We start from the raw sequence: 24,100 nt of genomic DNA, 5'->3' as shown, positions 1-24,100 counted from the left end.
TAGTACAAGCCTGTAACATATTATATGGTACTGTTTTTAAATACACCCTTTTTTAAAATTCTCCCTTCTCCCCCTTTTTTAATCTTCTTTCTAAGCATCTGTTCTTCATATATATAGCTGTAGGACTAAAGCGTAAGGCTGTTTTCAAATCCTGATGAATTCATTTTAAGATAACATAGTGTCTGAAAAATAGGACAGTTTAGAACAAATTATGCTTAGAATAGTGTTTTGTGAAAGAAAGTAAGTTATTTAGGTTTTAAGCTAAATAACATAAAGCAGCAGATAAGGCAATTGTTCATTTCTCATATGGTGTTCTCATACGTCAGTGATCTCTCCAGCTCAAGTGTGTATGTATAGGCTATAACATTTGAAAGAATGGTGCATTATGCAACTTGTATTACTAAGACTTCAAGTATTCTGTAAAAGCTGATACTGAATTGAATTTTTTTTATCCTCCTATTCATGAACATAAGTGCTGTTGTGCTGTTGAATAATTATAAAAATATTTGAAAATAGGCTGGTCCTTCTGAAATACTTATTTTTGAGTGCCTGGCAATTGAGGTGTACCAACAATCAACAATCCAGAGCACAAAACATGAGTTTGACATCCAGCAAAATTGGGAAAGCCTACAAATTAAAAAAAAAAAAAACAAAAAACAAACCAAACACCAAAAAATTAACACTCCCTCAGACTTCAAGTGAGCTTGATGAATTGATGAATCAACCATGTTGAGGGACAGATAGAACTTCAACTTCATTATGGTGTGGCTGCAGAAGAAGATTGGAGTTGTGATATGTAGTCTGGAAATTTGTGTATGTACCAGCTGTGCTTGGTACACTACACATGGCCTTCCATAAAGTAAACTGCACAATAAATCCTAATTATTGAGGGGTTTTGTTAACAATTACTACTTCTTTTTTCTTCTTGTTGTGCAACATAGTTAATCAATGTGTAGGAAAGCTAGTGTTGGTAGGGATCCTTAGGTCAGGGGGACTGGAACCTCTGTAGGCCTTTATATTTCAAAAAGTGTATTTTGAAAACATGCCTGTGGTAAAGCTGTTGTTCCCTATCTTGTAGCATGGAGCAGAGGCACACAGAAATGTGCTCACTCAGTCAGCCTTCCCTTTTTATCTTTGGGTACATACATGGGCATATGAAAGGGTTTGGGGTTCCTTTCGTGGGCTGTGATGCAAAAGGAAGGTGTAATGGGTGTTCTCATTTTTCAAGAAAAAAAATGGTATTTGAAAGGGGTTTATCATGACAGTTGTATGGGGGAGGCATAAGAAGTTATCAGACTTTTAAGTTAACATTTATCATTAGCTGAAAATACAACTGAGAATATGAGTATAATATTCCTTACAAAATTGTAAACATGATAAATCAATAGCCTGAAACCCCAAAACTCATTTTCTGTTTCAATGCTTCACCAGCTTAGTATAGAAGCAAATTCAACAAAAATTACCTGTGCTGTTAGGCTATGCACAAATGTTTCCAATGCATTATTAACATATGCCACAAAAGTTGGATCCTCATTCAGCTAAATAGAGCTGATTGAATGATCTATGCTGCTGCACAAGGTAACTTTAGTCTGCTTTAGAACACAAACGCACTTATGCAGTGACAAGCCCTGTAATACAGTAGCAGTTTGCAGTGGCTGTAGCATTCCTTCAGCACATGATTTTAAAAAAATCGTCTTAAATAAGTACGGTTCTTCTACAACATTGTCTCTTCAGTTTCAGAGCAGTCGTTGCTACATGCAGCATGCATTCTGTGAATGAAAAAAATCAGAACTATTCAGCTGGCTATGCAGTGAATCAGTTGGAAGTTATCTTGCATTTTGTGATTAAAAATGTATACTATTCATCCAATTTATAAGGAACTTATTAAAGAATATAAGTTACATTCTTTTTACTGCATTCTTAACAAGGTAGGCAGGCTGAGCACAGTACCACAGTGGCGATGGATATTGATCAAGAATAGACCTGAGGGTTGTGCTTTCAGGGGTTAGGAGATCAGGTAGTCTATCTAAATTTAATATGAAGCCCATCAGAAGGATATTAGATTCAGCAATAAATTGTTTGCATTAGTGTGAAGTGGCCAGATGAGAAGTAGAAATGTAACTGTGGAATCATATTGGAGTTTGAAAATAGAAGTAGCAAGATATGCAGTGGATTTTACTTGTCCTTCAGTATCAAAGTGCAGAACCTATCAGAAAATCGTGTTTTAGAGTAATACGACTACTGTGTTTAGTTGTTCTGTTTGTGTGGGTTTGGTCCCACACAAAGAAGTAGTGAGCATTGTTTGTGTTCTCATTATTCAGTTAAAACAAAGGAACATTTATTTTAACAGGTTAGAGTAAAAGCCAACTTCTCTGTAAGAATACAGACAACGATTTTTTTTTTTAAGCATATGATAATATCATGCCTAGTAAATGTCTTCTGAAAAGTTTATCCTGGTTCTTAATGTCTGAAATATTGACATGTTCAAATGTTTTTATTAATATATTCCATGTACCCTGAAAATTGTGTACAATGTTGTAGGAGTAGAAGGATCATGTAATATCGTATAGTCTTCTGTAAGCACACTCTGAAAAGGATAAGAACCATAAGACCTGAATCTTACAGTAGTAAGCTGTAGCAAAATATTGAAATGTCTATAAAAAAAAAAGAAAAAGCAGAAGACACACAAATATGCACAGACTGCCTTAGATCCTACAAAGTATACCTCCTCTTACTGACAGGTATGCCGTGGTGATTAGCTATAGTTTTTGTTGAACTACCTTTTGAATTTCTCACTTCTGGGTTGCCATGGCAAAGAATTAAAAAGAAAAATAAAATTGTTGAATTTCTCATTTCTGGGTTGCCATAGCAAAGAATTTTAAAAAAATTAAAATATTTTGAAAAGGCTTTTTTACTTACTTGGTATAGGACTGTCTTAATTGTTGCTGTGTTGATCTGGTGCTCCTTTAGTTTGGAAGTCATAACCTCAGTAGGAAATACAACACTACTAACTCTTACAATAATACAGTGATGTAATAAGGTTTATATTTAAAGAAAAAAAGAACCCAATAAACCCACACCAGAATTGAACTACAAAATTTGCTTTTAAGTGTGAATATATTGTTCATCAGTAGACCCTTCTAATGCTGGCTTTCTATTCCACTCTTTCTTTGTAGTGCTTTTGACAGCAAGTTTGTTTATCAGCAAAGAGGGCTTGGGCCAATTGAACAGAACACAATTCTTGTCATGAATCCAAGTAATGCAAAACTGCTTCATTCCACAGGCAAAAGTCTGTAAGTTGGGGTTTTTTTGCTTTTATTAATTGAAGTAATAATTCTGTGTATTTTATGCCAAAGAGTCCCTAAACCATTTTCATGTGTTTTACATTACATTTGTACACTTATATACAATTATGTGATTATAGCCTCTGAGTATCTTAAAGCAAATGAGTAAATAAATACAAAATCAACAAATAATAATATTAGTTTTCCATCTTTATCAGCTCTGCTTTCTATCATTTCATACAATTGCATCTACCAGCCAGATTAACAGAAATGCAGAGCTCACAAATATTGTACGTTGTCCTTACAGATGCCAAGATAGCCTGAGTGAGATGCCCGAGATCAACTGAATTTCAGAACTGAGACGCTCTTGTCAAGAAAATTCTAACCTTTAAAGCTGTATTTTTTATTAAATGCTACATGTGGTTAGGTTGTACAGCATTTGGTTTTGATTTGTAGGTAGAAAATGAAATCTTCACATCTATATCATTTTCCCAGAAAAATGTTTTTAACTTCATTCTTCTATATTTGTGCTTGCAGATTTTACTTACCACATGGTTTGAGTGTAGATATAAATGGTAACTACTGGGTCACTGATGTAGCTCTTCATCAGGTATGTTTCCGAAGCTTTAGTACCAGGACCTTAATATTTTGCTAAAAATTATTTTATTTACCTAGAGATTTGGCATAAATTGTTTATCTAGGCCTGTTAAGAGCAACATTAAGAATACGGTAACAGAAATTGACCCCTGTGTACTTCATGGAATATAGTTGTGTTGAATAATTTGCTATATGAACATAGCATGTGGAAATAATAGAATCATAGGATGGTCTGAGTTGGAAGGGACATTAAAAAGCTCAAATTCCAACTGCCCTGCCATGGGCAGGGATACCTTCCACTAGGCCAGGTTACTTAGAGCACCAGCCAGTCTGGCCTTGGATACTTCCAGAGATGGGGCAGCCATGGCTTCTCTGGGCAGCCTCATCAGATGCATCACCCCACCCTCATGGTAAAGAACTTCCTCCTAAGGTCTGATCTAAACCTGCTCTCAGTTTGATGCCATTCTCCCTTGTCCTGTCACTACATACTCTTGTAAAAAATCCCTCGCCATCTTTCTTGTGGGCTTCCTTCAGGGTACTGGAAGGCTGTATTTAGGTCATCCTGAAGCCTTTTCCAGGCTGAGCAGTCCCAATTCTCTCAGCCTTTCCTCTGAGCAGAGGTGCTCCATCCTTCTGATCATCTTGGTGTCCCTCCTCTGGGCTCTCTCCAGCAGCTCCATGTCCTTCCTGAGCTGAGACCCTATAGGTGGAGGCAGGTTGGGTCTCACCAGAGTGGGGCAGAGGGGCAGAATCACCTCCCTGCCCTGCTGCCCACAGGGCTTTGGATGCAGCCAAGGACATGGTTGTTCCTCTGGCTGTGAGTACACACTGCCAGCTCTTGTTGAGCTTCTCACCAAACAACACCTCCTCAGGGCTGCTCTCAATCCCTTCTCCTCCCAGCCTGTACTTGTGCTTGGTATTGCTGCTTGGCCTTGCTGAATTTCACAAGGTTCTCATGGAGGCCCTCTCTCCAGCCTCTCAAGATCCCTCCGGAATTTTCTACTATGTCTTTTGCTTATTGATACACATAAGTCCAGAAAGTGAAACAAAATCGATTTGTAATGACAGGAAATTTGTGGTTTAGGCAGAAATTTCCTAGAATCAGCACTATTGAAAAACTAGTATTAGATATTATGGTCAATATATTAAGACTATGTTTGGTGCATACATTTATTTTATACACAGTGATAGGAGTTTTTCCCTAGGCCATCTAAGTTTTTGGTTTCACTTTCCATAACTGAAGCCTCTTTATTTTTCCTTTTGGCTGAAAAAAAGGTTTTCAAACTGGGAGCCAATGACAAAGAACCATTACTGACCTTAGGAGTGGCTTTGCAACCAGGCAGTGACAAAAATCATTTCTGTCAACCAACTGATGTGGCCGTGGACCCAATCACTGGCAGCGTTTATGTCTCTGATGGCTACTGCAACAGTCGGATTATTCAGTTCTCTCCGAAAGGACTGTACGTGATGCAGTGGGGAGAAGGTACAGTCAGCCCTCTTGGTACTTTACCCATTCTGCTGTTATGATGAACTCATCATGAACCATAAAATTGCTGATGTTACTATTATTTTTTTGTAATGAATTTCTATTACTGAAATACCTTCCAGGCCCTAAATGAATTTCGGCCTTGTCATTGCATCCAGATTGTCTCTCGGCTCTTTATACAGCTACTTGTAGTGGTTACATATTTACTAAAAATAAAAAGTGAGGTTTTGTTATCTTGCTTTCAGTATAAGTATGGGCATGTCCTATTTTATCAAGAAAGTGTTCTGACTTCCATAAAGCCAAATTTTTTCCTTAAACGTTTAAGAAGGTAATCATTTTTGCAAGATCTATGCCATGATTTCATCTGGTTTAAGTTTTATGAATAATTACATTTCTGCCTGACTGAGATTTATGTATCATGTGTTAAACTACACTGAATAGTCTCAGGAAATTGCAAATTCATAGATTTGGGATTTATAAAGAAAATGCAATAGGCTACCATGAGTAATTTACCTAAATGCTAGGAGAAAGCAAGCTGACCTTAGTCATTTCCCAGTGTTACATTGCATTATGTGGCATATTGCTGATTCTGAGTAAAACTGACCATTTCAATGTGTACTTTAACACAAACGTGGAGTTTTTTTATTGCAGAGACTTCTCTAGGCAGAACCAGGCCTGGACAGTTTCATATCCCTCACAGCTTAGCCCTGATCCCTGATTTAAGAGAGCTGTGCGTTGCAGACAGAGAAAACGGTCGAATTCAATGCTTCAGGTTAGAGACTGGCGAGTTCACAAGAGAGATCAAACACAAAGCATTTGGAAGAGAGTTGTTTGCAGTTTCATATGTTCCAGGTAATCTTTTTTCCTGTTCTTCAGACTTCAAGTAGTTCTTTGTGCCAGGATGTCAGAGTATACAGTATTATTTCATGAGGAGTGCTATCATGTTATCTTAGGACAGATATTAACTGTCTTTCAGAGTAGTCCTGATGCAATGGAAAATTTGAGAACTACTTGTTTTCCTGCTTGCAGATGAGGGAAGTTTGCATCTAATCTCTGCTTCTAAGAAATGACTGATTAGATTCCCTAAATGTGATGTCAGCAAGTCGATAATCTTGCTGCTTCCTGGTGACTGCACAGTTAATCAATTAATTAGTTATTATTAATAAAAACAGTTCTAAGTATTCAGTTTAAACTCCATTGAAGGCAGCAAAATTAAGACCAAATGATCAAGAAAGGTTTTTGGTTTAGTAAAACAAAAGCACTGAAAGCAAACAGCTTTAAAATGATGCGGTTTTTAGTATCTTGATCTGGTTAACAGTTATACTGTATTAAGTTTTGGGATTAGATTTTTAATATTGATACTGAAGGTAATGTAAATGTTAAGAACTGGATGAGGAATTTCGAAAATCAGGCTCCTGACTCCTTAATACCAAATTTAATATTAGGTTTCTCTCTTTTGCATCTGCCAAGAATGTAAAAAAATGCTGTACTGGATGAGATACTTGATACCTATAGTTCTTAAAGTGGCAGCAAAAGAGGCATTCTGAGGGTGTGTGTAAGCCTGGATGCATTTTGTAGTCATTCCTCTCCTACTCACAATGCATCCACAAACCCTTTATTTAGCAGTGTTATGAGAAAGCCTCTGACCTCTTGCTCATAGGATCTTTGTATAGACCTACTGCCCATGAGTTTTCCTAACCCTGTTTTGAACTGACTTGTATTGTCTACTTCATTGGCCTCCTGCAGGCTCCAGAAGTTCATTATCCACTTAATTTTTATTTTTTTTTAATATAAAAAGTGACCTAGTTTCATTGAGTGTCTCTTAATCCCAGTATTTCAGGAGCTGAATAACAGCTCCACACTCCCCAAATCTGGTGCCTCGTCATCTTGGTTTATCCTCTTCAAACCAAAGAGCCCTGGCCACCTTAGTCTGTCCCCATAAGCCATTTAATTGCTTTAGCCCCTTGCGTATTGCATTTGCCGTTCTCTTCCAGCATCTTTAGCCTCATTGGAACCTTTTTGAGATGCAGAGAGAAGAACACTCAGTACTCAAGATGTGAGCATCCTAAGTTTTTGCATAGTGGCAAAACTCTCCCCTCCACTCCTACTTCTCCTTCTCATCCTGAAGCATTCTATTGAAATTTTGCCTGACACTGTACATGGAGCCAGAGATTTCTGGTTATACATGGAACCAGGAATCTTTCAGTGATGGCTTGGAGATCGTCTTCTGAGCTGTAGCTGCCAATTCCAAGTTCAAACATCACATAGGCATGATCTAGATTATTTTTGAGAAGCATCACTTCACCTTTGTCTTTGCAGGAGCTCTTCTGCCATCTGTTGAATAAGTGACAACTCACTTTTTCTTAGAAAAAGTCTTTCCGGACTTCCTCAGTATCATCAAGATTTTGACTTCTCCACAGAGCTCAGTTATCTTCCTCAGACTGCTAGATGGCATTGTTCACCCCATTTTTCAGTCACTAATGAGAACTATTGAATAAAATTTCTGACTGATCACTTCAAGATCACACTATTTAGACTTCTCTATCCTGAGGAATTGTAAGCTCTGCCCATAAGCTCTGGTCTTGGCTTCCTATTTATTAATGGATCTTTCATTCATCCCTGTGATAATGCACATTCAATAACCTCTGATGCGCTACCTTCTCAAGGGTTTTCTGAAAGTGCAAGTATGTCTATAGAATCTGCTTTATCTATGTGCTCTTTCTCCCTGTTCAGAGCTGAGGCACAACCCTTAGAGAAGCCATACTTGTTCTGACAGGCCACACTTACCCATGTCTTACTCTTCATTATGGGTTCTGCCATCTTACTGGAGATGGAGGCCAGAATTGATAACAAGTGTTTGCAGGCACCCTTTTGAGTCCTTCCTGCAGGTGGGCACTGCTTCAGCATTCTGCTTGTCTTCTTCTGTTACTTAACTGGGCCTGAGGAAATTTCACATTTGGCTTCCTTCTGAATTTAAGTGAATGCTATCTAAGCCTCATAAATTTTTAACTGCCAACTGGTCTTACACCTTGTGCTTCCAGTTGAGCTGTCTCCTCTGACCTCTTTACTACACCAAAAAAAAAAATTTGAGTGTCAGAATCTTGCCAACATACTAAGCAGAAAAAACTGACAAAACCAGTTTCTTTGCCGTAGGCCCCTAATCCTTGAGTCCCCCTTACACACCTTTTCCTTTTGTGGTCTCACTTATTCCCCAGCTGACTTTCTGCTTTTGATGCATTGAAAAAACTTTCTGCTATCAGGTCAACCATTCTTTGCAAAGCATTCTTCAGATTATTTTTAAAATAAATTCCTTTTTGATAAATTCCCCTTTGCATTTCTTTTACATTGAAACAATCTGTAAAATACTGCCTTGTTGGTTCCCATTTGGACTAAGTGTGCATCTCTTGAATGCTAAGGTTTTAACTGTTACACCTCATTAGCTTTCCTCTTGTAGTTTAGTTTCCTGTAGACTTACCTTTCTGTCTCTCTGTCTCTCAGACAGCCTTTTTTCATCTAAACTATTACAGTTCATCTTCACTGCAGTTTGCTGTGTATGGGTTCTTAAGGCAAATCTAATGTTGTTGCAGGTGGTCTCCTCTTTGCAGTTAATGGAATGCCTTATCCTGGAGAAGCAGAACCAGTGCAAGGATTTGTGATGAACTTCTCTACTGGAGAAATAATTGATACTTTCATTCCACTTAGAAAGGTGGAGTATTGCACAGGGTGCCTGGTGCATATAATAATGTATATGAAAACATTGGTAACATTCTACTTTTCCAACTTTGATCAGGCTGTTGGAGGAAATAAGATGTTTTATAATGTAAGGTATTTAACAGGAATTGTTTATAGTACTAACTTAATAAAAACACTAGAATTTTGGGTCTTAGCTTCTACCTGTGGTACATATTTGAAAATTATACTACCCTGAAGATGATGCCTACACATAATATCTTCCGCCAGGATAAGCTTTCTTTATTGCTGTCAGTACAGTTCTTAAAAGCTAAGTTAAGAGAATAATGAAGTCAGAGAATAATTGAAGTATTCATAGATATTTAGATGCTAGTCATTTGTTGTTTGTCAAAAAATAGAGCTTATTTCTAAGCAGAAATAATATGCAACTGTACGGTTACATCCCTCTTTACAGAATACTAGTGTGAAAGTTAAGACTAAATGTCCTTCATGCAGTATTTATATACTTTTTTGTAGCTTTTTTTTCCAACAGTTTCCATATATTGTCTTAGGCTAAAGAGTGAATGTTAATATTCCCAATTCTCGGTAACACACACACTCTTTATTTGCAATCCAATTTTAAATTATATTAAGTGAGAGTTATTTTTTCTGAATGTAGCAGTGTTGCATATGAACTTTAAGAAAAACTAAATGTGTGGGCTTCAAACCAAGATTCTTTATTTTTGAAAATATGTATTTCACAGGATAAAATGGAAAGCAATAATATGAATAGAAATATTGTTCATATAATTTTTTTAGCAATAATACATGGAATAATCTCTATGTTGTTATCCCTGGAGAAGGCAAACATTCAGCAGAAATGGAATCCTCTCCTTTCACACATTAGGCTTTCATACCACTACCTGCTGCATTTTCCAGTCTTAAGAAGGATTGAATATGACCAGGCTCAAGTTAGGTGTTAAGGAGGCCTCATGAAGGCATAGACACTTAAGGGTAATCTGTGACTGCTTATCTTCACAGAGCTTTGAGATGCCACATGATATTGTTGCTTCAGAAGACAGAACGGTATTTGTTGGAGATGTTCATGCCAGAGCAGTGTGGAAGTTTGCATCTGCAGAAAGTATGTTCTTTATGTTCTTAATGTCATAACTTCACGTTTTGTATCTTCAGGTCGGTACCATTCCTCTGGTACCCCCGGACAAGAGCCTGGTGGCAAAACGACAGTGATTTAAGGGCACTGCAAGCTTCACCTGCAGCAGTTGTGTGCTGCTGCTCAGTTTTTGTTAAAAGACCATCTTTCACGATTGCTGTGTGCTCTGTCAAAGAAGAGTCTTGAGCATATGAGTTTGTCACAGAAGGAATCAAAATGTATTTGCCTCATGCATCCCTTGTCAGTACCTGTGTGTAAACAAAAGTGTTACTCTAGTAATTTCAGTTTATTATTTTGCTGAGAACTCAACTGCTTTCTGTGAGGTTATCACAGAAAACTCCCAGGGGATGAAGTAAAAACACAGGTCAACTTAAAACTTATATTTATAGCATTGGGAGTATTTATCTTTAGAAAATTAATCCAGTATAATTTGAAGTCCTGTTTCCATACAGAGGAAACACTTGCCAGTTTTTATCTAGTAACCCCCAAGGCAAGAAGCCTGACTTCAGGGAGAGGGACCTGATTAGTCAGACATCAATTTAGTAGGATTCAGAGAGAGGTTCCATGTTTTACAGGAATAAAAATATAATCCACTGCTCCATTATATGGGATGAAAAAAAGTATGACAGAGATAAAGCCTTAGGCTTCAGGATGTTAGTCATCCAGTAAGAGTCTGCTGCTATAAATGACTGCTAGTTATTCCTTATTTGTCTGTTTGTAATTTATGGATTGTCCTTTGAGGCATTTGATATCAGCTGCTCTTAGTAACAGGAGACTGGACTAGATAATTTGTAATTCTTATTGGATATGTTTTTGTCTAGTTTGCATCTAGTAAACTGAGCATGAGCAATGCTCAGCTTCTATTCTAAGAAACATGAGAATTTAAAAAAATGGAATTATTACAGGTTAGATTAGAGAAGTCCTTGTATATAATTTTCTTTCTAGTTTTTGCTGAAGTATAAAAGAGTAGTACCTAAGAAACCCTGATTCAACCAGCCTTTAATTCACTTTGATTTTGACTATAATAAACAGTTTTGTTTTTTTAGGAATCCATGAACCATTAGGCATACCCATAAAATCTTTCTGTGGCATAAAAGTCAATTATTGGAAGCTCCTTTCATGAATCAGGCTCTTTCTTTTTTTATTTTTTAATGGCCTTGTGAGCTATTGAATGATTTACATTGACTCTCCATGGTGAAGTTCAGGTGTTGATGGGAATGTTTACTGTAGGATTGTATTGTACATTTGAGAAAGCTAGCCAGAAATGTCACTGGGTGCCTTTCTGAAATACCAGTTGTCCTGAAGAATGATTTTGTTTTACAGAAATGGAACATCGGTCAGTTAAAAAGGCTGGTATTGAGGTACAGGAAACAAAAGGTTAGTCTGATTCATAATGAAAACAAAGGGATCAATATGTTCACATAGACTAGGGCTGCTTATGCCAAGCTGAAGGGAAAAATGGTGACTAGTTTGACTGTTTTGTTTTTTGTGAGTTGATACAGGAAGCACTAGAAAGAAGCTTGTAACACTGGTAGATGCTATTTCACAGCCAACCTAAACATTTCATTTTCAGTGATGACAAGCGCTTCACAGAAGCTAAGATAAAAATTTAACTAGTAGGTTAATTCCATGCTACCATCTGGTATGGTCCAGATTGGTATCTGTGGCATCTCCCTTAGATGCAGAAATAGCTCTGAAATAAAACTGTGATAGTTACTCCCCAGCACCCTCCCCTCACTCCACAACCCTCCACCACCAAAAAAGGGTTATTTGAAATGGCAATTGGTTTATCTTCCTGTTTAGTCTTTCAGTACACAGCCTTGTCAGTCACACCATATGGCAAGAAATAACCATTTTTTCTATTTACATTTCTTCCCATAGATTTACTACACTTAATATTTAATTGATTTCATGAAAATTTAAAAAAAAAGGAAAAAAGGAAATGAATACATGTAGGGACAATATAAGGAGATCGTACACATAGAGGAGATTGAAAGGGGTAAAATAGCAATTAAGGTTTATCAAAAGTAATTTTAACCATTTGCATTCTGTTATGTAGCTCGTTTCCCTTTCAGAAAAACAGTACTAGGTTATGGTAGTGTTTATATAGACATTTAAAATTATCAAATGTTCTTAAGTGGTTTTCTTCGGTTAAATTCAGAGCTTATGTATTTGCTTCAGCCATGTATATGCAGGCAGAGAAAAGGAAAAAAGGAAAAGGAAAAGGAAAAGGAAAAAAGGAAAAAATATCCCAACTGCCAATTGAAAGCATATAGAATAAAGTACAATAAGGAAGGCTAACATTATGAAACAGTGAAATCCTTACGGCCAGAACTGTTACCCTTTTATTTTATGTCTGTTGGTACCTCAGCCTGCCTGAAGCACTCAAATGGGAATTGTTGACATTACCATTTGCTGTGTATCTAGGGATATTGCAAATGCATTTTGGCTTTCTTTACCTGGCACTTCTAATGTCAAAGAGAATAGTAACACCAGGGTAAGAAAAAGGTTTTAGGTAACAACGTCTAAAACTGGTTAGAGTAGGTAGACTGAAATTAACATCTTTCAACTCCACTAGGACAAAAGAGCCAGCTGACTCTGTTTTCATAGCCAGGAGTGGCCTGCGCTCTCACAGCCTCCTGGTGACAGACTGTTACTAGTACTTTTAGTGCTGTGACGTGGTGGAAAATATATACAGAACTGTAGCTTTGCTCAGAAGTGGGAAAGATGGTGTAGGAAAACTTTCCATAGCTATAACTGCTACTTGAACAGACAGTATGTATTCATTGTGTCATTGTTATCCTTGTACTTGTGAAAACAATGATTTTGTTATTATTGTATTAGTGTTGAGTATAAACAGAACCATTTGCTATTCTTTCAGAATAGATCATCATTTTAATTTTGATACAGAATCAAACCAGAGTTGATTCAGAGTGTGTTTGTGATGCAGCTGTTATAACATGCTGTTCAACTTCGGAACATACAGCTACACAGTTTTACTCATTAAAAGTTATCACAAAACATGTGCAACATCATAAGGTTTTTCCCTGAAATGGTTTTTCTCCTTGTAGGTATAGAGTTAAAAAATTAGTCAGGAATGACTGGATGCAGTTTTCAAAAGCTCTCCAGATTTATAGAACCAAAATTCTTTCATGGGAGGTAACAGTTCTGTAAAATCTAACCCTTTGTCACAGTTTTATTAGAAAGAACTTTAAACTCATCCTTTTTGTTTAGGATAATGTGGCATATGCAGGCTTTCTATATTTCTTGTGGAAGTATTTTTATCAACAGGAGATATTTAATTGATATTGCAGCACACACTTATTTTCAAAAATAGATCATTGAGGGAATTTCCTATATTATAAATAGTTGGTACTTTTTAGGACAAAACTCTGTTTGACACATCTCCTTTCCCCATTTGAGAAAAGTGGAGGGAGTTTTGCTAGTGAGTGGTATCATTCAGACTTTCTCTGCCTTACATTTGGGATAACATCAGCAAGAGCCAAAAATGTCTCCATAACAGTTTGTCTTTTGTTTCCTTGTTACTCAGCACTTAAGATATCCTAGCTTCTTGCTTTCTGTAATGCCTTGTTCTGTGTTGCTTGATGAATATGGATTACATATGGAAATTGTTTTCTTTTTAAAGAATCAGAGACAATTATAGAAGCCAGATTGAAAAACAAGCCAGAATCGACAGACCCTCTAAAGAATACGGATAAACAACACTTGGTCCAACAGGCCAACAGCACTGGAGTTTCCTTTGTTCTTATTACAACTCTTCTTATTATCCCTGTTGTTGTCCTGCTGGCAATTTTAGTATTTATTCGGTGGAGGAAGACAACTGTCTATGGAGATAACTGTGAGTAACTGTTCTAGAGAAGAGACTTTTATTATTCCAGTTCCAAATATCACTGAACACTGAGGGGTGAGGGTATGAAGAGAGCAGCTCCCTGTGCCTTTGCCCTCCTGAACAGTTGCAGTGATGCTGCATGCAAACTAAGGGTCAGCAGGGACACAGCATCTACAGCCACCTGTCCTGTAATATTGCATCTCAAGGCAGCACCTCCTCAGAACATGTATCAAAAACTTTGTGTCAAGGCAAAAATTGGTGTCTCAGAAACAACTAGAATATACTCATGTTGTATTGTCTAGAATTCAGAAATTTTAATACTCCAAGCATACTCTGATTTTCTAGTATGGGATCTTTAAATTGCTGAGAACAAAAGACTCCATGGATATTATAGAGACATAAGCAAAATGAAAGCAGATAACCTTACAAGAGATTATGTATTATTGTTCTCTTCTACCTAGTCAAGTTTGTGAGTTAGACATGCTTCCATAATGCACCTTCATCCATTGCTCTGGAGGTTTTAATTGATATCTACAGGTTATGTAAATTTGTTCTAAATTCGTACTGTATAGTAACATTTTTCACAAATTGGCAGACGGTAATAGATGTTTTATCAGAAGACTTGTTATTTTATATCACAAAACTGTTTTATCAAGATACTTTCATCCAGATAAGAAAATGTACATGGAGAAGACAAATCAGACAGTTCTGCCACTGGTCAGGACCTACTGTGTCAGAGTAGGCCATTCAGCAATCTAATATGGCTCTGCAACTGAATTGGATGTATTTTATTTGAAGATTTCAGCATGCAGCTTCCTGACTCTTCGTATTCAAAAGTGTTAGTGTACACAATGTGCTAGATGGTATATCAAATATGCTAGCACTCTAGACTATTGCAGTACTGCCATTAATGGCTTCTTAGAGTTGCTGATTGGTTTGTTGAATGGCTGTTCTTTTTATCAGAAAATACAGGTAATTATTTGATCATAGGACATTACGGGGTTTAGCTTATTTTTGAAATTTACTTTATTTTTCAGCTGATGGGGAACACAAACTTGGTTCTAGTTCAGGCAGAATTTTAGGCAGACTGAGAGGTAAGTATAGTCACTGAAGATGTTTTTAAAAACCATAACTGGAGGGGTTTTTTCTGTATTCATGTTTGTTGGGGTTTGGCCCTGGCCAAATGCCAGGCACCTGCAACATCTGCTCTCTCTGCTTTCCCCAGCCACAGTTGTGCAGAAGAGAGGAAAAAACTGACACACACGCACCATACTCATGAGTTGAGATAAGACACTGGTGGGAGGACACACTGAAAAAGGGCAGGACAGACTGAAAAACTTAAAGTTGCAAAGTGATTTATTAACCTGACAGAAGTGGGAGAATAAATGAGAAGTAAAAATAAGCTCTTAAGATACCATTTCTTCACTCAGCCCCCTCCCTCTTAAGACACTGTTTCTCCGCTCACCCTCCTCCCTCCTTCCAAACCAACAGCACAGCCAGGGCAGGGTAAGGGTTTTTTTCTCTGGTCAAATCCATCAGGGAGAGGAATCCTCTACTTAGCCATGGGGTCTCTCCGACCAGAGACAATCCTCTGCAGATTTCTTTGGTGTGGGTCCAATCTCACGAGCAACACCCACCTGAATCTGCTGCAACACAAGTCCTTGTCCACAGGGTGCAGACTTCTGAGCCGAGGCCAGGCTGTTCCACTCCAGAGCAAGGCAAGGCCTCTCTCTCTCTCTCTTGCAAGGCCTTTGCAACTTTAACTCTTTACTGGGACTCCCACTGGATCACAGCTTCCTCCAGGCATCCACCTGCTCCTCTGGCGTGGGCACCTCCCCACGGGCTGTGGGTGGATCTCTGCACCCCTGTGCACTCCATGGGCTGCAGGGGGACAACCTGCTCCCCCCATGGTCTTCACCACAGCTGGCAGAGGGTTTTCAGCTCTGGTGCCTGGAGCACCTCCTCCCCCACCTTCTCCACTGACCTTGGTGTCTTCATGTTGTTTTCCACTCACGTATTCTCACCTGTTATGGCTAAAAAGAAGTGCATGCTCACATTGTTTTGATTTTTTCTTAAATATATTTTCACAGAGGTGTAACTAGCACCTCTAATTGGCCCAGCCTTGGCCAGCAGCATGTCCATCCATCAATTCAGAGCCATCAGGGATTGGCTCTACTGGACATGATGAAAAACTTCCAGAACCTTCACACAGAACACACAGGAGCCATCTTTGTGCCACTCCCCACTCACTAGCAAAAAACTGGCCTAAGCAAAACCAACACATGAACACAGCGATGCATTTTGTCCCAACCTTTCAGACACTTCTTCAGTCCTACCACAACAGTTTTTGAGGGGGTTAAATTTCTCTTAGATGCTAAAGATACCTTGCTGATGTTGTGGGCTAAGCAAAACCAACACAATGTTGAATAACAGATTTGATGGAACTTTCCCAGGGGGAGGACTAGGGGCAAAGATCAGGAGTTTTTGAAAATGTGTTTTACAACTTTCATCTGTCATTATCTGCCCGCTAAAGAGGATGAGTCACTACCAGTGGGAGAGCAGCAGCTGTAATGAGTTATCGTGGATCTGGTGGATGAAATGAAGCACTTTGACACTAAGGGCAAATGGGTAGGAGCACCAGTAGCCTGGGCAGACTTAATGAAACGATGGATGCTGAAAAAACATAGTTAGAAACTTTTACTTCAAAGATCAATTTCCTTCTTCTTTCATAATATATACACTTAGCTTTTGTGGCTCATGTGCTGAATCTTTACAAACAGTTTCTGGAAGGACACTTAAAGTAATCACCACTATTCTGTTTAATTAGTAGATTTCTATTCCTCCCTTACAGTTAAAGCAAACCTTGTGAAAATCCTTTCCTTTCCACAGGGAAAGGTGGTGGTGGAATTAACCTTGGGAACTTCTTTGCAAGTCACAAAGGCTACAGTCGAAAAGGGTTTGACCGACTCAGCACTGAAGGAAGTGATCAAGAAAAAGATGAAGATGATGGCACAGATTCCGAGGAAGAGTGTTCAACATCTCCACTCCCACCAGCACCTTCGTCATCCTGAAACCAACCTTTGAGTTCTCCATTATAAGGTTCAACCCAGAATGTCAGATTCCTTTTCCCTTAAGCACGTTTAAGATTTTGTGTATTTAATTGTAAACTGTTCTAGTCTGTGTGGGGCTGTACACTGGTTCCTTTAATTTTTGTTTGGTTTTAGTTATGTTTTTTAAGTGGAGGAGTGTATGGAAATTCCATATCAGTGCCGTTGGTTTTTATGTGAACATCTTAATAAAGCAAAGTCTTCTAATTGCAGGACTGATTTAAAGCAGTAGTATTTTATCATCAAATATGGGGATCTTGTAAATAAGTCTTACTATCTGCTTCATCAAAATATTTTTTCCATAATTATTCAGTTGCCAATTTCTGTTTTGTGCCTTTCCTCTTCAATGTCCTTAACCTGTTGCAGTACAGAGAATATACAGTGCCACAAGAAAATGAAGCTGCTAAGTCTTCTATTTTTTTAAATCACTAACATTATATTGCATTGAAGGAAAGAAAAAAGTCTCTATTTAATTTTTTTCTTCTTCCTAACTTGATGTGTTTCTGGAATGTCTTATTTTTAGATCGTATCACTGTTAGAACACTATTTTCAGAAGCTGAATGTAATTTGTGTAATAAAGTATTCGCAGAGCATTGGCTGTCGGGAGTGTACTTTGGAATTTTTGCTTGCATTTTTTTGTATACAACTTTTGTAAAAGTTACACGGGCCACATAATACAGTAAAAATTTTAATATGTTCTACCAGCAGAGAAAAAAAAATGCTATTTTGTATGGAAGCTGGAAAAATTTTTGCTATGTCACAAGGGTGTTTGGTTTGGTTTCTTTTTAAGACCAATAACCTGCATACATGTACAAAGTCAACTTTAAACATCTAAAGAGGAGTTTTACTTGTATGATAAAACTGCAAGGTATTTCCTTAATAAAACACATGGTCACAGCTAAGAGGAAAACTGTGTCTCAAATTAAATATGCAGCTTAGTCAGGGTAGGCATCTAATACTACCTGATTGGAAATACTGATTTTCTTTTTTTCTCCTCACTTCCTTTTTCATTCATAACAGGAACTCTTGGTCCTGTAATGAGCTCTCTCACTGAAGAGCAGACTTACTGAAGTCCTGCTGGATAATTACCCTCTCTGCATGAGTCATCTGGAGTGTGAATCATTGTATAACATCATCATGACTAATCAGTCCAGTTTGATGATCAGAGCATAATTAATGTCCTTTCAAAACCGCTATTATGAGCAGAGTGTACACAGCTGTAATTGCCGCAGGGTTTTATGAAACTGTTTTCATTATCGTCATTGCAGGTGTTGTAATAGGCTACTGCTGGCATTGAGGTTGGGAAATAGGCTTTAGGCTCCTTGTGGTGGTTTTGCAAGCTGCTTTATGGGGGCATAAGGGTAATGATAGTGGAGCAAAAGGTAAGATTTCTCCCCCCAGCAAGATTTATAAATCTTCTTTTTCTGGGGGAAAAAATAAAAAACTACCCAAAATTAAAATCCTTGATAAGCTGGTTTTCTTTCTCACATGTAGCAAAATCTCCAAGGTAGCCTTCTGAAATGCTGGAGTACAGGCACAGTTTCATGTGAAATTGATTAGTGCATGCTCTTGAGTTGCTTCCTTTCCTGGAAATTTTTGTTTTCTTTATGTTTGTTACAAGGAAAACAGACTGTTTCATTTTCACTTTTGAAAGCAAGGCAGCATTATTTTTGGCTGTGGCCTTGATCCTCTTGTACATGAATAAAACCAAATCAGTTAGTTGAGAAGAATCCGCTGAAGCTGTCTGCAAAGATGCTAAGTCACTAGTCAACAAAGTTTCCAGTGACAGCAATTAAGAAAGCTGTGGTGGCACTGCTATCGTAGGTGGTGTATATGCCATCAGTTCTAAAAGATCACAGGCTTTTCTCAAAAACAATAAGGGTATATTTTTCTAACATTTGGTTAGCTCACCTCATGTCCAAATGATGTTAAGTGTTCTCTGCTTTCATGGTATTAGCTCAGTGAAAGTAATATGCAGCTTCCCTCTTCCTCCTTTCATTTATTTGAGCTGTATCTCCAATTCTAAACAATGCTTTGCTGTGGGGGAATCAGCCAAATACAGTTTAATTGCAAGTACAGGCTAAAACCAGTTAATTGTGCATTAGTCATAATCTCAGCTCCGTGGAGTTCAGAGGTTGGTCTCTACAATAATCCTGGGCTGCCTAAAGAGAAGTAGGATGAGGGAGGTGATTCTGCCCCTCTACTCTGCTCTGGTGAGACCCCATCTGCAGTGCTGCTTCCAGCTCTGGGGTCCCCAAAATAAGAAGGATGTGGACCTATTGAAGTGGGTTCAGAGGAGGCCACAAAGATGATCAGAGGCTGAAGTACCTCTCTTGTCAAGACAGAGTGAGACAGTTGGAGTTGCTCAGGCTCTCTGAAGATCTCATTTTGGCCTTTCTCAATACGTAAATTGTGTTTATTAGAAAGACAGAAACATTTACCAAGGACTGCGGTGACATGACAAGGGGGCAGTGGTTTTAAACTGAAAGAGGGAGCTTTAGATTGGATATTAGGGAGAAACTCTTTACTCTGAGGGTGATGAGGCCCTGGCACAGGTTACCCAAAGAATCTGTAGATGCCACATCCCTGGAAGTGTTCAAGGCCAGGTTGGATGGAGCTCTGACCTCTGGTCTAGTGGAAAGTATCCATTCCCATGGCAGAGGGGCTGGATTAGGGGATCTTTAGGGTCACTTTCAACCCAAGCCATTCTGCATGGACAGGCAACCAACTATTTTCCAACAGCAATCAAATTTCAGCACCTCAAGATTCATGCTCTAATTCTGTACAGGTACAATGGCAGAACTGGAACATCTGAACCTGCTTAAAGGCACTGAACGTTCTTTATCTCTTATTAAAGCTTCATCTTATAAAAACAATGTTCCAGAGGACTTCATGCTGCAATAGAAATTTCATGTAAAAAGGAACACATAAGCTTTCTGAATCACAGTTCTAGTTTTAATAAGCCAGCAGACCATCCTCCATCCTAACATGTTCTATGTGCTAATATTATTTATTGTACTAAATGCTGAATACTGGTTATTCAGTCTAAGCTAGTGGATTTGGAGAGCATGTGTTTAAATTAGTTTCAGCAGTTGTTCCAGATAAGACTATGCTTCAATGAACAACATGTTATTGCACATTTTAAGATGTAAAAGACACAGTACTACCTTCCATGTGTTGTTGATTAATCTTTTTATAAGCCTTTTTTAAGAAGAAAGAATCTTGGCTATCATAGGGGCTGAATATTTTCATTAAAATTAGGCTGACCAAGTAGCTAACCACTGTGGTTGTACTGTATTAAGCACTTCCCTGTTTTAAATAGTCTGACCCATGGGAAGTCCTTCAGAGTGATGGAAGGTGGCTGCGATCCACTGGAAAGTGGTGTCAGGTAATTTTTGGCACCTTGCTGTCAACCTGCTGTAAGTGAGAACAGACTGGGGCACCTGCAAGGTGCCATGAGGAGGATGCACTGACCTGTAATGCACAGGTTGCTGCTCACGTCACCTGAAGGTGTCCCAATTAACTGAAATTACAATCCAAATTAAGCAGCTGTCCTTGCCACCAAGTATCATTAAGTGTAAATTGATTCCTCAGAAGCATCTTGATCAAGTAGTTTTCTAATCAAGCAGTGCACTTTAGAGTTAATGAGGACTTATAGATCAACATGGTAAATTGCAAAAGCTTATTCTTTGCCAAAACTAGATTTATTTATATTTTATCAGAGTCTTTAAGTCAGTAATGTCTGTGATGCCACCATGGATTAGGCTTAAGCATGTGTTTTGCCACAGAGAAAAGGGCTTTGGTGATTATTAGCTTGCCATTTAAATACACATGGAAACTTGTTTGAAAGACTATGTTTGTATTAACAGTACAAACTGGGGAACAGATCACTGCTGAGCAATTCAAAAGCAACTTCATTATTTCATTATTTAATTGCATATTAGAACATACTTTAAAATTTTAAAGACTATGTCATCATACAGTTAATAGTTTGAATTCATGTAGTGTACCAATAAAAAAAAAACCCAAAACCAGAACCAAATTTTCAAGTAAATTAAAATTAAGAGCTGAAAATAGGCCACTGTATTTTCTATATAAAACAGATGCTAGTGAACCCTAAAGTTTTAGTATTATGATTTGCCTTTACCTGTTGGGGTTTTTTTAATTCTTAAATGTGAAAATATTTTTTCTCTGATGTGAATTATCAAATTTATTAGTAAAATTTACACTGTAACCACTCTTTAAACTCTTTTCCAGTAATGGTGAAAAAATTAGCTTCATCTGTTATAGCTAAGAAGAAGAAGAAGAAAAGTGGGAGAAGAAAAGTGGGAGCTGACAGTGTAGAGGATTTAAAATCTACAGTGATAGCTACTTATCCAAGCAAAATCTGCAAACTTCTTGCTGTGCCTGGACGTGGCTGAAAAACCTAAAAGAACATCCAGCTGGCTTTGTTAGACATGTATTTGGAGAGGTACTGCATAGCAGTCAATCTGGAAGCAGCACTAGATTTTTCTAAATACTACAGGTCATGAAGGCACTTTATTTTACTCTTTCATTATCTCCATTCCACTCATGTTTCTTATTAACAAGATGCATGTGAAGCATGACGTCCTGTGAGTGAAGATCTGTCTGATTTAATTGTATGGCTTTTTAGAAAGTATACAGATGATGTATGGGCAGTCTTCTTCTAGGGCAGTGTGCCAAAGTACTGATTTAAAGATGCAGTGGAGTAATTTTTTCCTAGAAAATAGTCAGAACAATTCAGCAAACTAGGGAAATTATTAACTACAGACCACTTTTATTTTTCTGAGACATACGAGAAACGCAAATTTTCTGCTGTTTCTAATTAGAATTGAAGAATTTTTTCAGAATGGAGAATAGCAACAGCCATAAGCGGCTAAAGTAGGTGTGACTTATTAGTGAGGGTTTTAGGGCAGAACCCTGCCCTGGCTCCTGCAATCGGCAGTGCTCTGAATACCCTCTCCCTTCTGTTTGTTACTGCTTCCTTCAGCCATGGCACATCCCAAAACTGCTGCTCAGGAGACGATTACTTGCAGGAAAAAGGACTGAATCCCACAATTCTGCCATGTTTCCCTGGGTCGGCTTTCAGGTCACACTGACCTGAAGTAGAACTGGAGGCATGGCCTTTTTCCAGGCGCTTGCCTGCGAGATCCTGCTCGCAGCAACCAAGATGTATCGAGTACTGAGAGGTGCCCAGTGCTTTGGAACGTGTGAAGCTGTACTGAAAGCTTGCCACAGTTGCAAGCTGTGGCATAAAACCACCTAATGCACAAGCAGAGTATTTCCGTTCTCAGGCTCACATGACGGGTCAGTCACCCAGCCTTCACACGATGCGGGTCACGCGGCTCTTGGAAATCTATTCATGCTCCCGTAATTATCGATAATTCTGTGTAAAAATTGCCGACAATGCTGCTGCGAGCGCAGTTTCGGACATAAACCCTCGGGAGGGCGGGCCGGGCAGCAGCTCCGGCGAGCCCCGCGTCCCGCGGCTCCAGGCTGCCGCCGTGCGGCCGGCGCGCCCATCAAACCCCGGCCGTCTCCCTCTGCACATCGACACACCACAGCTAAGACTGGGGGGAAAAAACCAATGTTTGCCGGTGTGACACCGTAACTATGCGCTCTGTTTTCTTCCTTCTTGCTCTTTAATCTGTGGGAATGATGGAGCGTGTCTCTGACTAGGTAAACACTCAGAATCAATCTGGCGGGGAAGCACATGTATTATTTACTGCATATCGCTGGAGCTCTGCATAAAATACAGAACTCATTTTCTTAAGGGCTTTTCTATTGGGGCTTTCATCACTATGTCTGCCTGCTTTGGGAGGAGTAATGAGTATTTTTTGCAGTTTGGAATCTGACATGGTGCTACTCACTCTATACAAGTGGAAAGCCAGGCATAAGAAGATTAAAGGCATCAGTTGCCCAAAATAATAAACTAATTTTAAGTACTGAATTTGTGAAATCTTATTTCTTCCCTTTTAACCCACTTATTTAGATATCACTTTACATATTCAAGGCATCACTTCTTGCCACCAGCTGCAGCTCTGAATGCTCCATCTCCACTGATGAGTTTTGAGCTGCTTCTCAAGCTCCCAGAGAAGGACTCAACCCATGTGAGTAATGACTTGTACACGGAAATACAGAATTACAGGAGGTTGTATCCAAGTTATCTGCTAGTCACTGCACTACCAATCTGTAGCACTGCCTAGCAGAGGGGAAATGCTGTATTTCCTACAACATTTCTTACTTATTGGCATACCTGCTTCTGCTACCAGTGGAGCAAGGTTGCTGCAGATCCCTCCATCTATGTGCAAGATGAAAGGAGAACTGACTGGCGAATGAACCTCTCAGGATTAACTGCTCCTGAATCAAGTGTTTTAAAATTCAGTTTACAGTCTGTTTACTTCTGTCTGGAAGAGCCTTCCTATTCAAATTAAAGCTTTTTGTGCACTATTTTTCATTGCAAATTTCTACGTCATTTAATTACCAAGATATAAACAGCAGGTCAGCATTCTTCTAATAGGTGCAAAAGAGTATAGTACCCATTTCTTGAAGACACTGCTAAATCTTGCTTACTTGCATCAGTCTTAGCCTTCTAATCTAAAGCAGTGTCTGGTCCTGGGGACTCCTAACATGGCATTTCCTTCTGTTGAATTGACAGGGGCGTGGCCATACTCTTAGGCCCACAATGACACTTGCTGAGTGTTCACCACCTAGTGAGAATCTACAGCTCACACGTTTTATTTTTAGGTAACCAATTCAGTTAACTGGATGTATACACTCCCCTGCAGTCCCCCAAAAATTCCATCTGAAAACACCAAGAAGGCTACTATGCAACAATTTTGATGCTAGGTCATTAGCATCATTAGAGATGGCTGCTGCAGAACATCATTGATAGGGATGTCACTCAGAAGCAAA

General features: G+C 38.6%; 1 protein-coding gene across 7 annotated transcripts in view; it reads left to right on the top strand.

Moving 5' to 3' along the window:
* The window catches only part of PAM (peptidylglycine alpha-amidating monooxygenase), a 121,087-nt gene extending 103,330 nt beyond the window's left edge, over positions 1-17,757 (top strand). For 4 of the 7 annotated variants that reach the window (XM_085043218.1, XM_085043214.1, XM_085043215.1 and 1 more), the window contains 10 exons: positions 3,177-3,293; positions 3,822-3,894; positions 5,157-5,364; positions 6,019-6,219; positions 8,955-9,073; positions 10,078-10,177; positions 11,531-11,584; positions 13,854-14,066; positions 15,095-15,151; positions 16,947-17,757. In XM_085043218.1, coding sequence (XP_084899344.1) covers positions 3,177-3,293; positions 3,822-3,894; positions 5,157-5,364; positions 6,019-6,219; positions 8,955-9,073; positions 10,078-10,177; positions 11,531-11,584; positions 13,854-14,066; positions 15,095-15,151; positions 16,947-17,128 — 1,324 coding nt within the window. In that variant the 3' untranslated portion in view covers positions 17,129-17,757. The remainder of the gene's footprint in view (positions 1-3,176; positions 3,294-3,821; positions 3,895-5,156; positions 5,365-6,018; positions 6,220-8,954; positions 9,074-10,077; positions 10,178-11,530; positions 11,585-13,853; positions 14,067-15,094; positions 15,152-16,946) is intronic. The other 3 variants (XM_085043212.1, XM_085043213.1, XM_085043216.1) reach the window with 3 other exon arrangements.
* The last annotated feature ends 6,343 nt before the right edge of the window (positions 17,758-24,100 follow it).

This window comes from Lichenostomus cassidix, chromosome Z, assembly GCF_008360975.1.
Source record: "Lichenostomus cassidix isolate B80296 chromosome Z, HeHo_3.0, whole genome shotgun sequence".
NCBI lineage: Eukaryota > Metazoa > Chordata > Aves > Passeriformes > Meliphagidae > Lichenostomus > Lichenostomus cassidix.
This window is presented reverse-complemented; position numbering and strand designations above follow the sequence as displayed.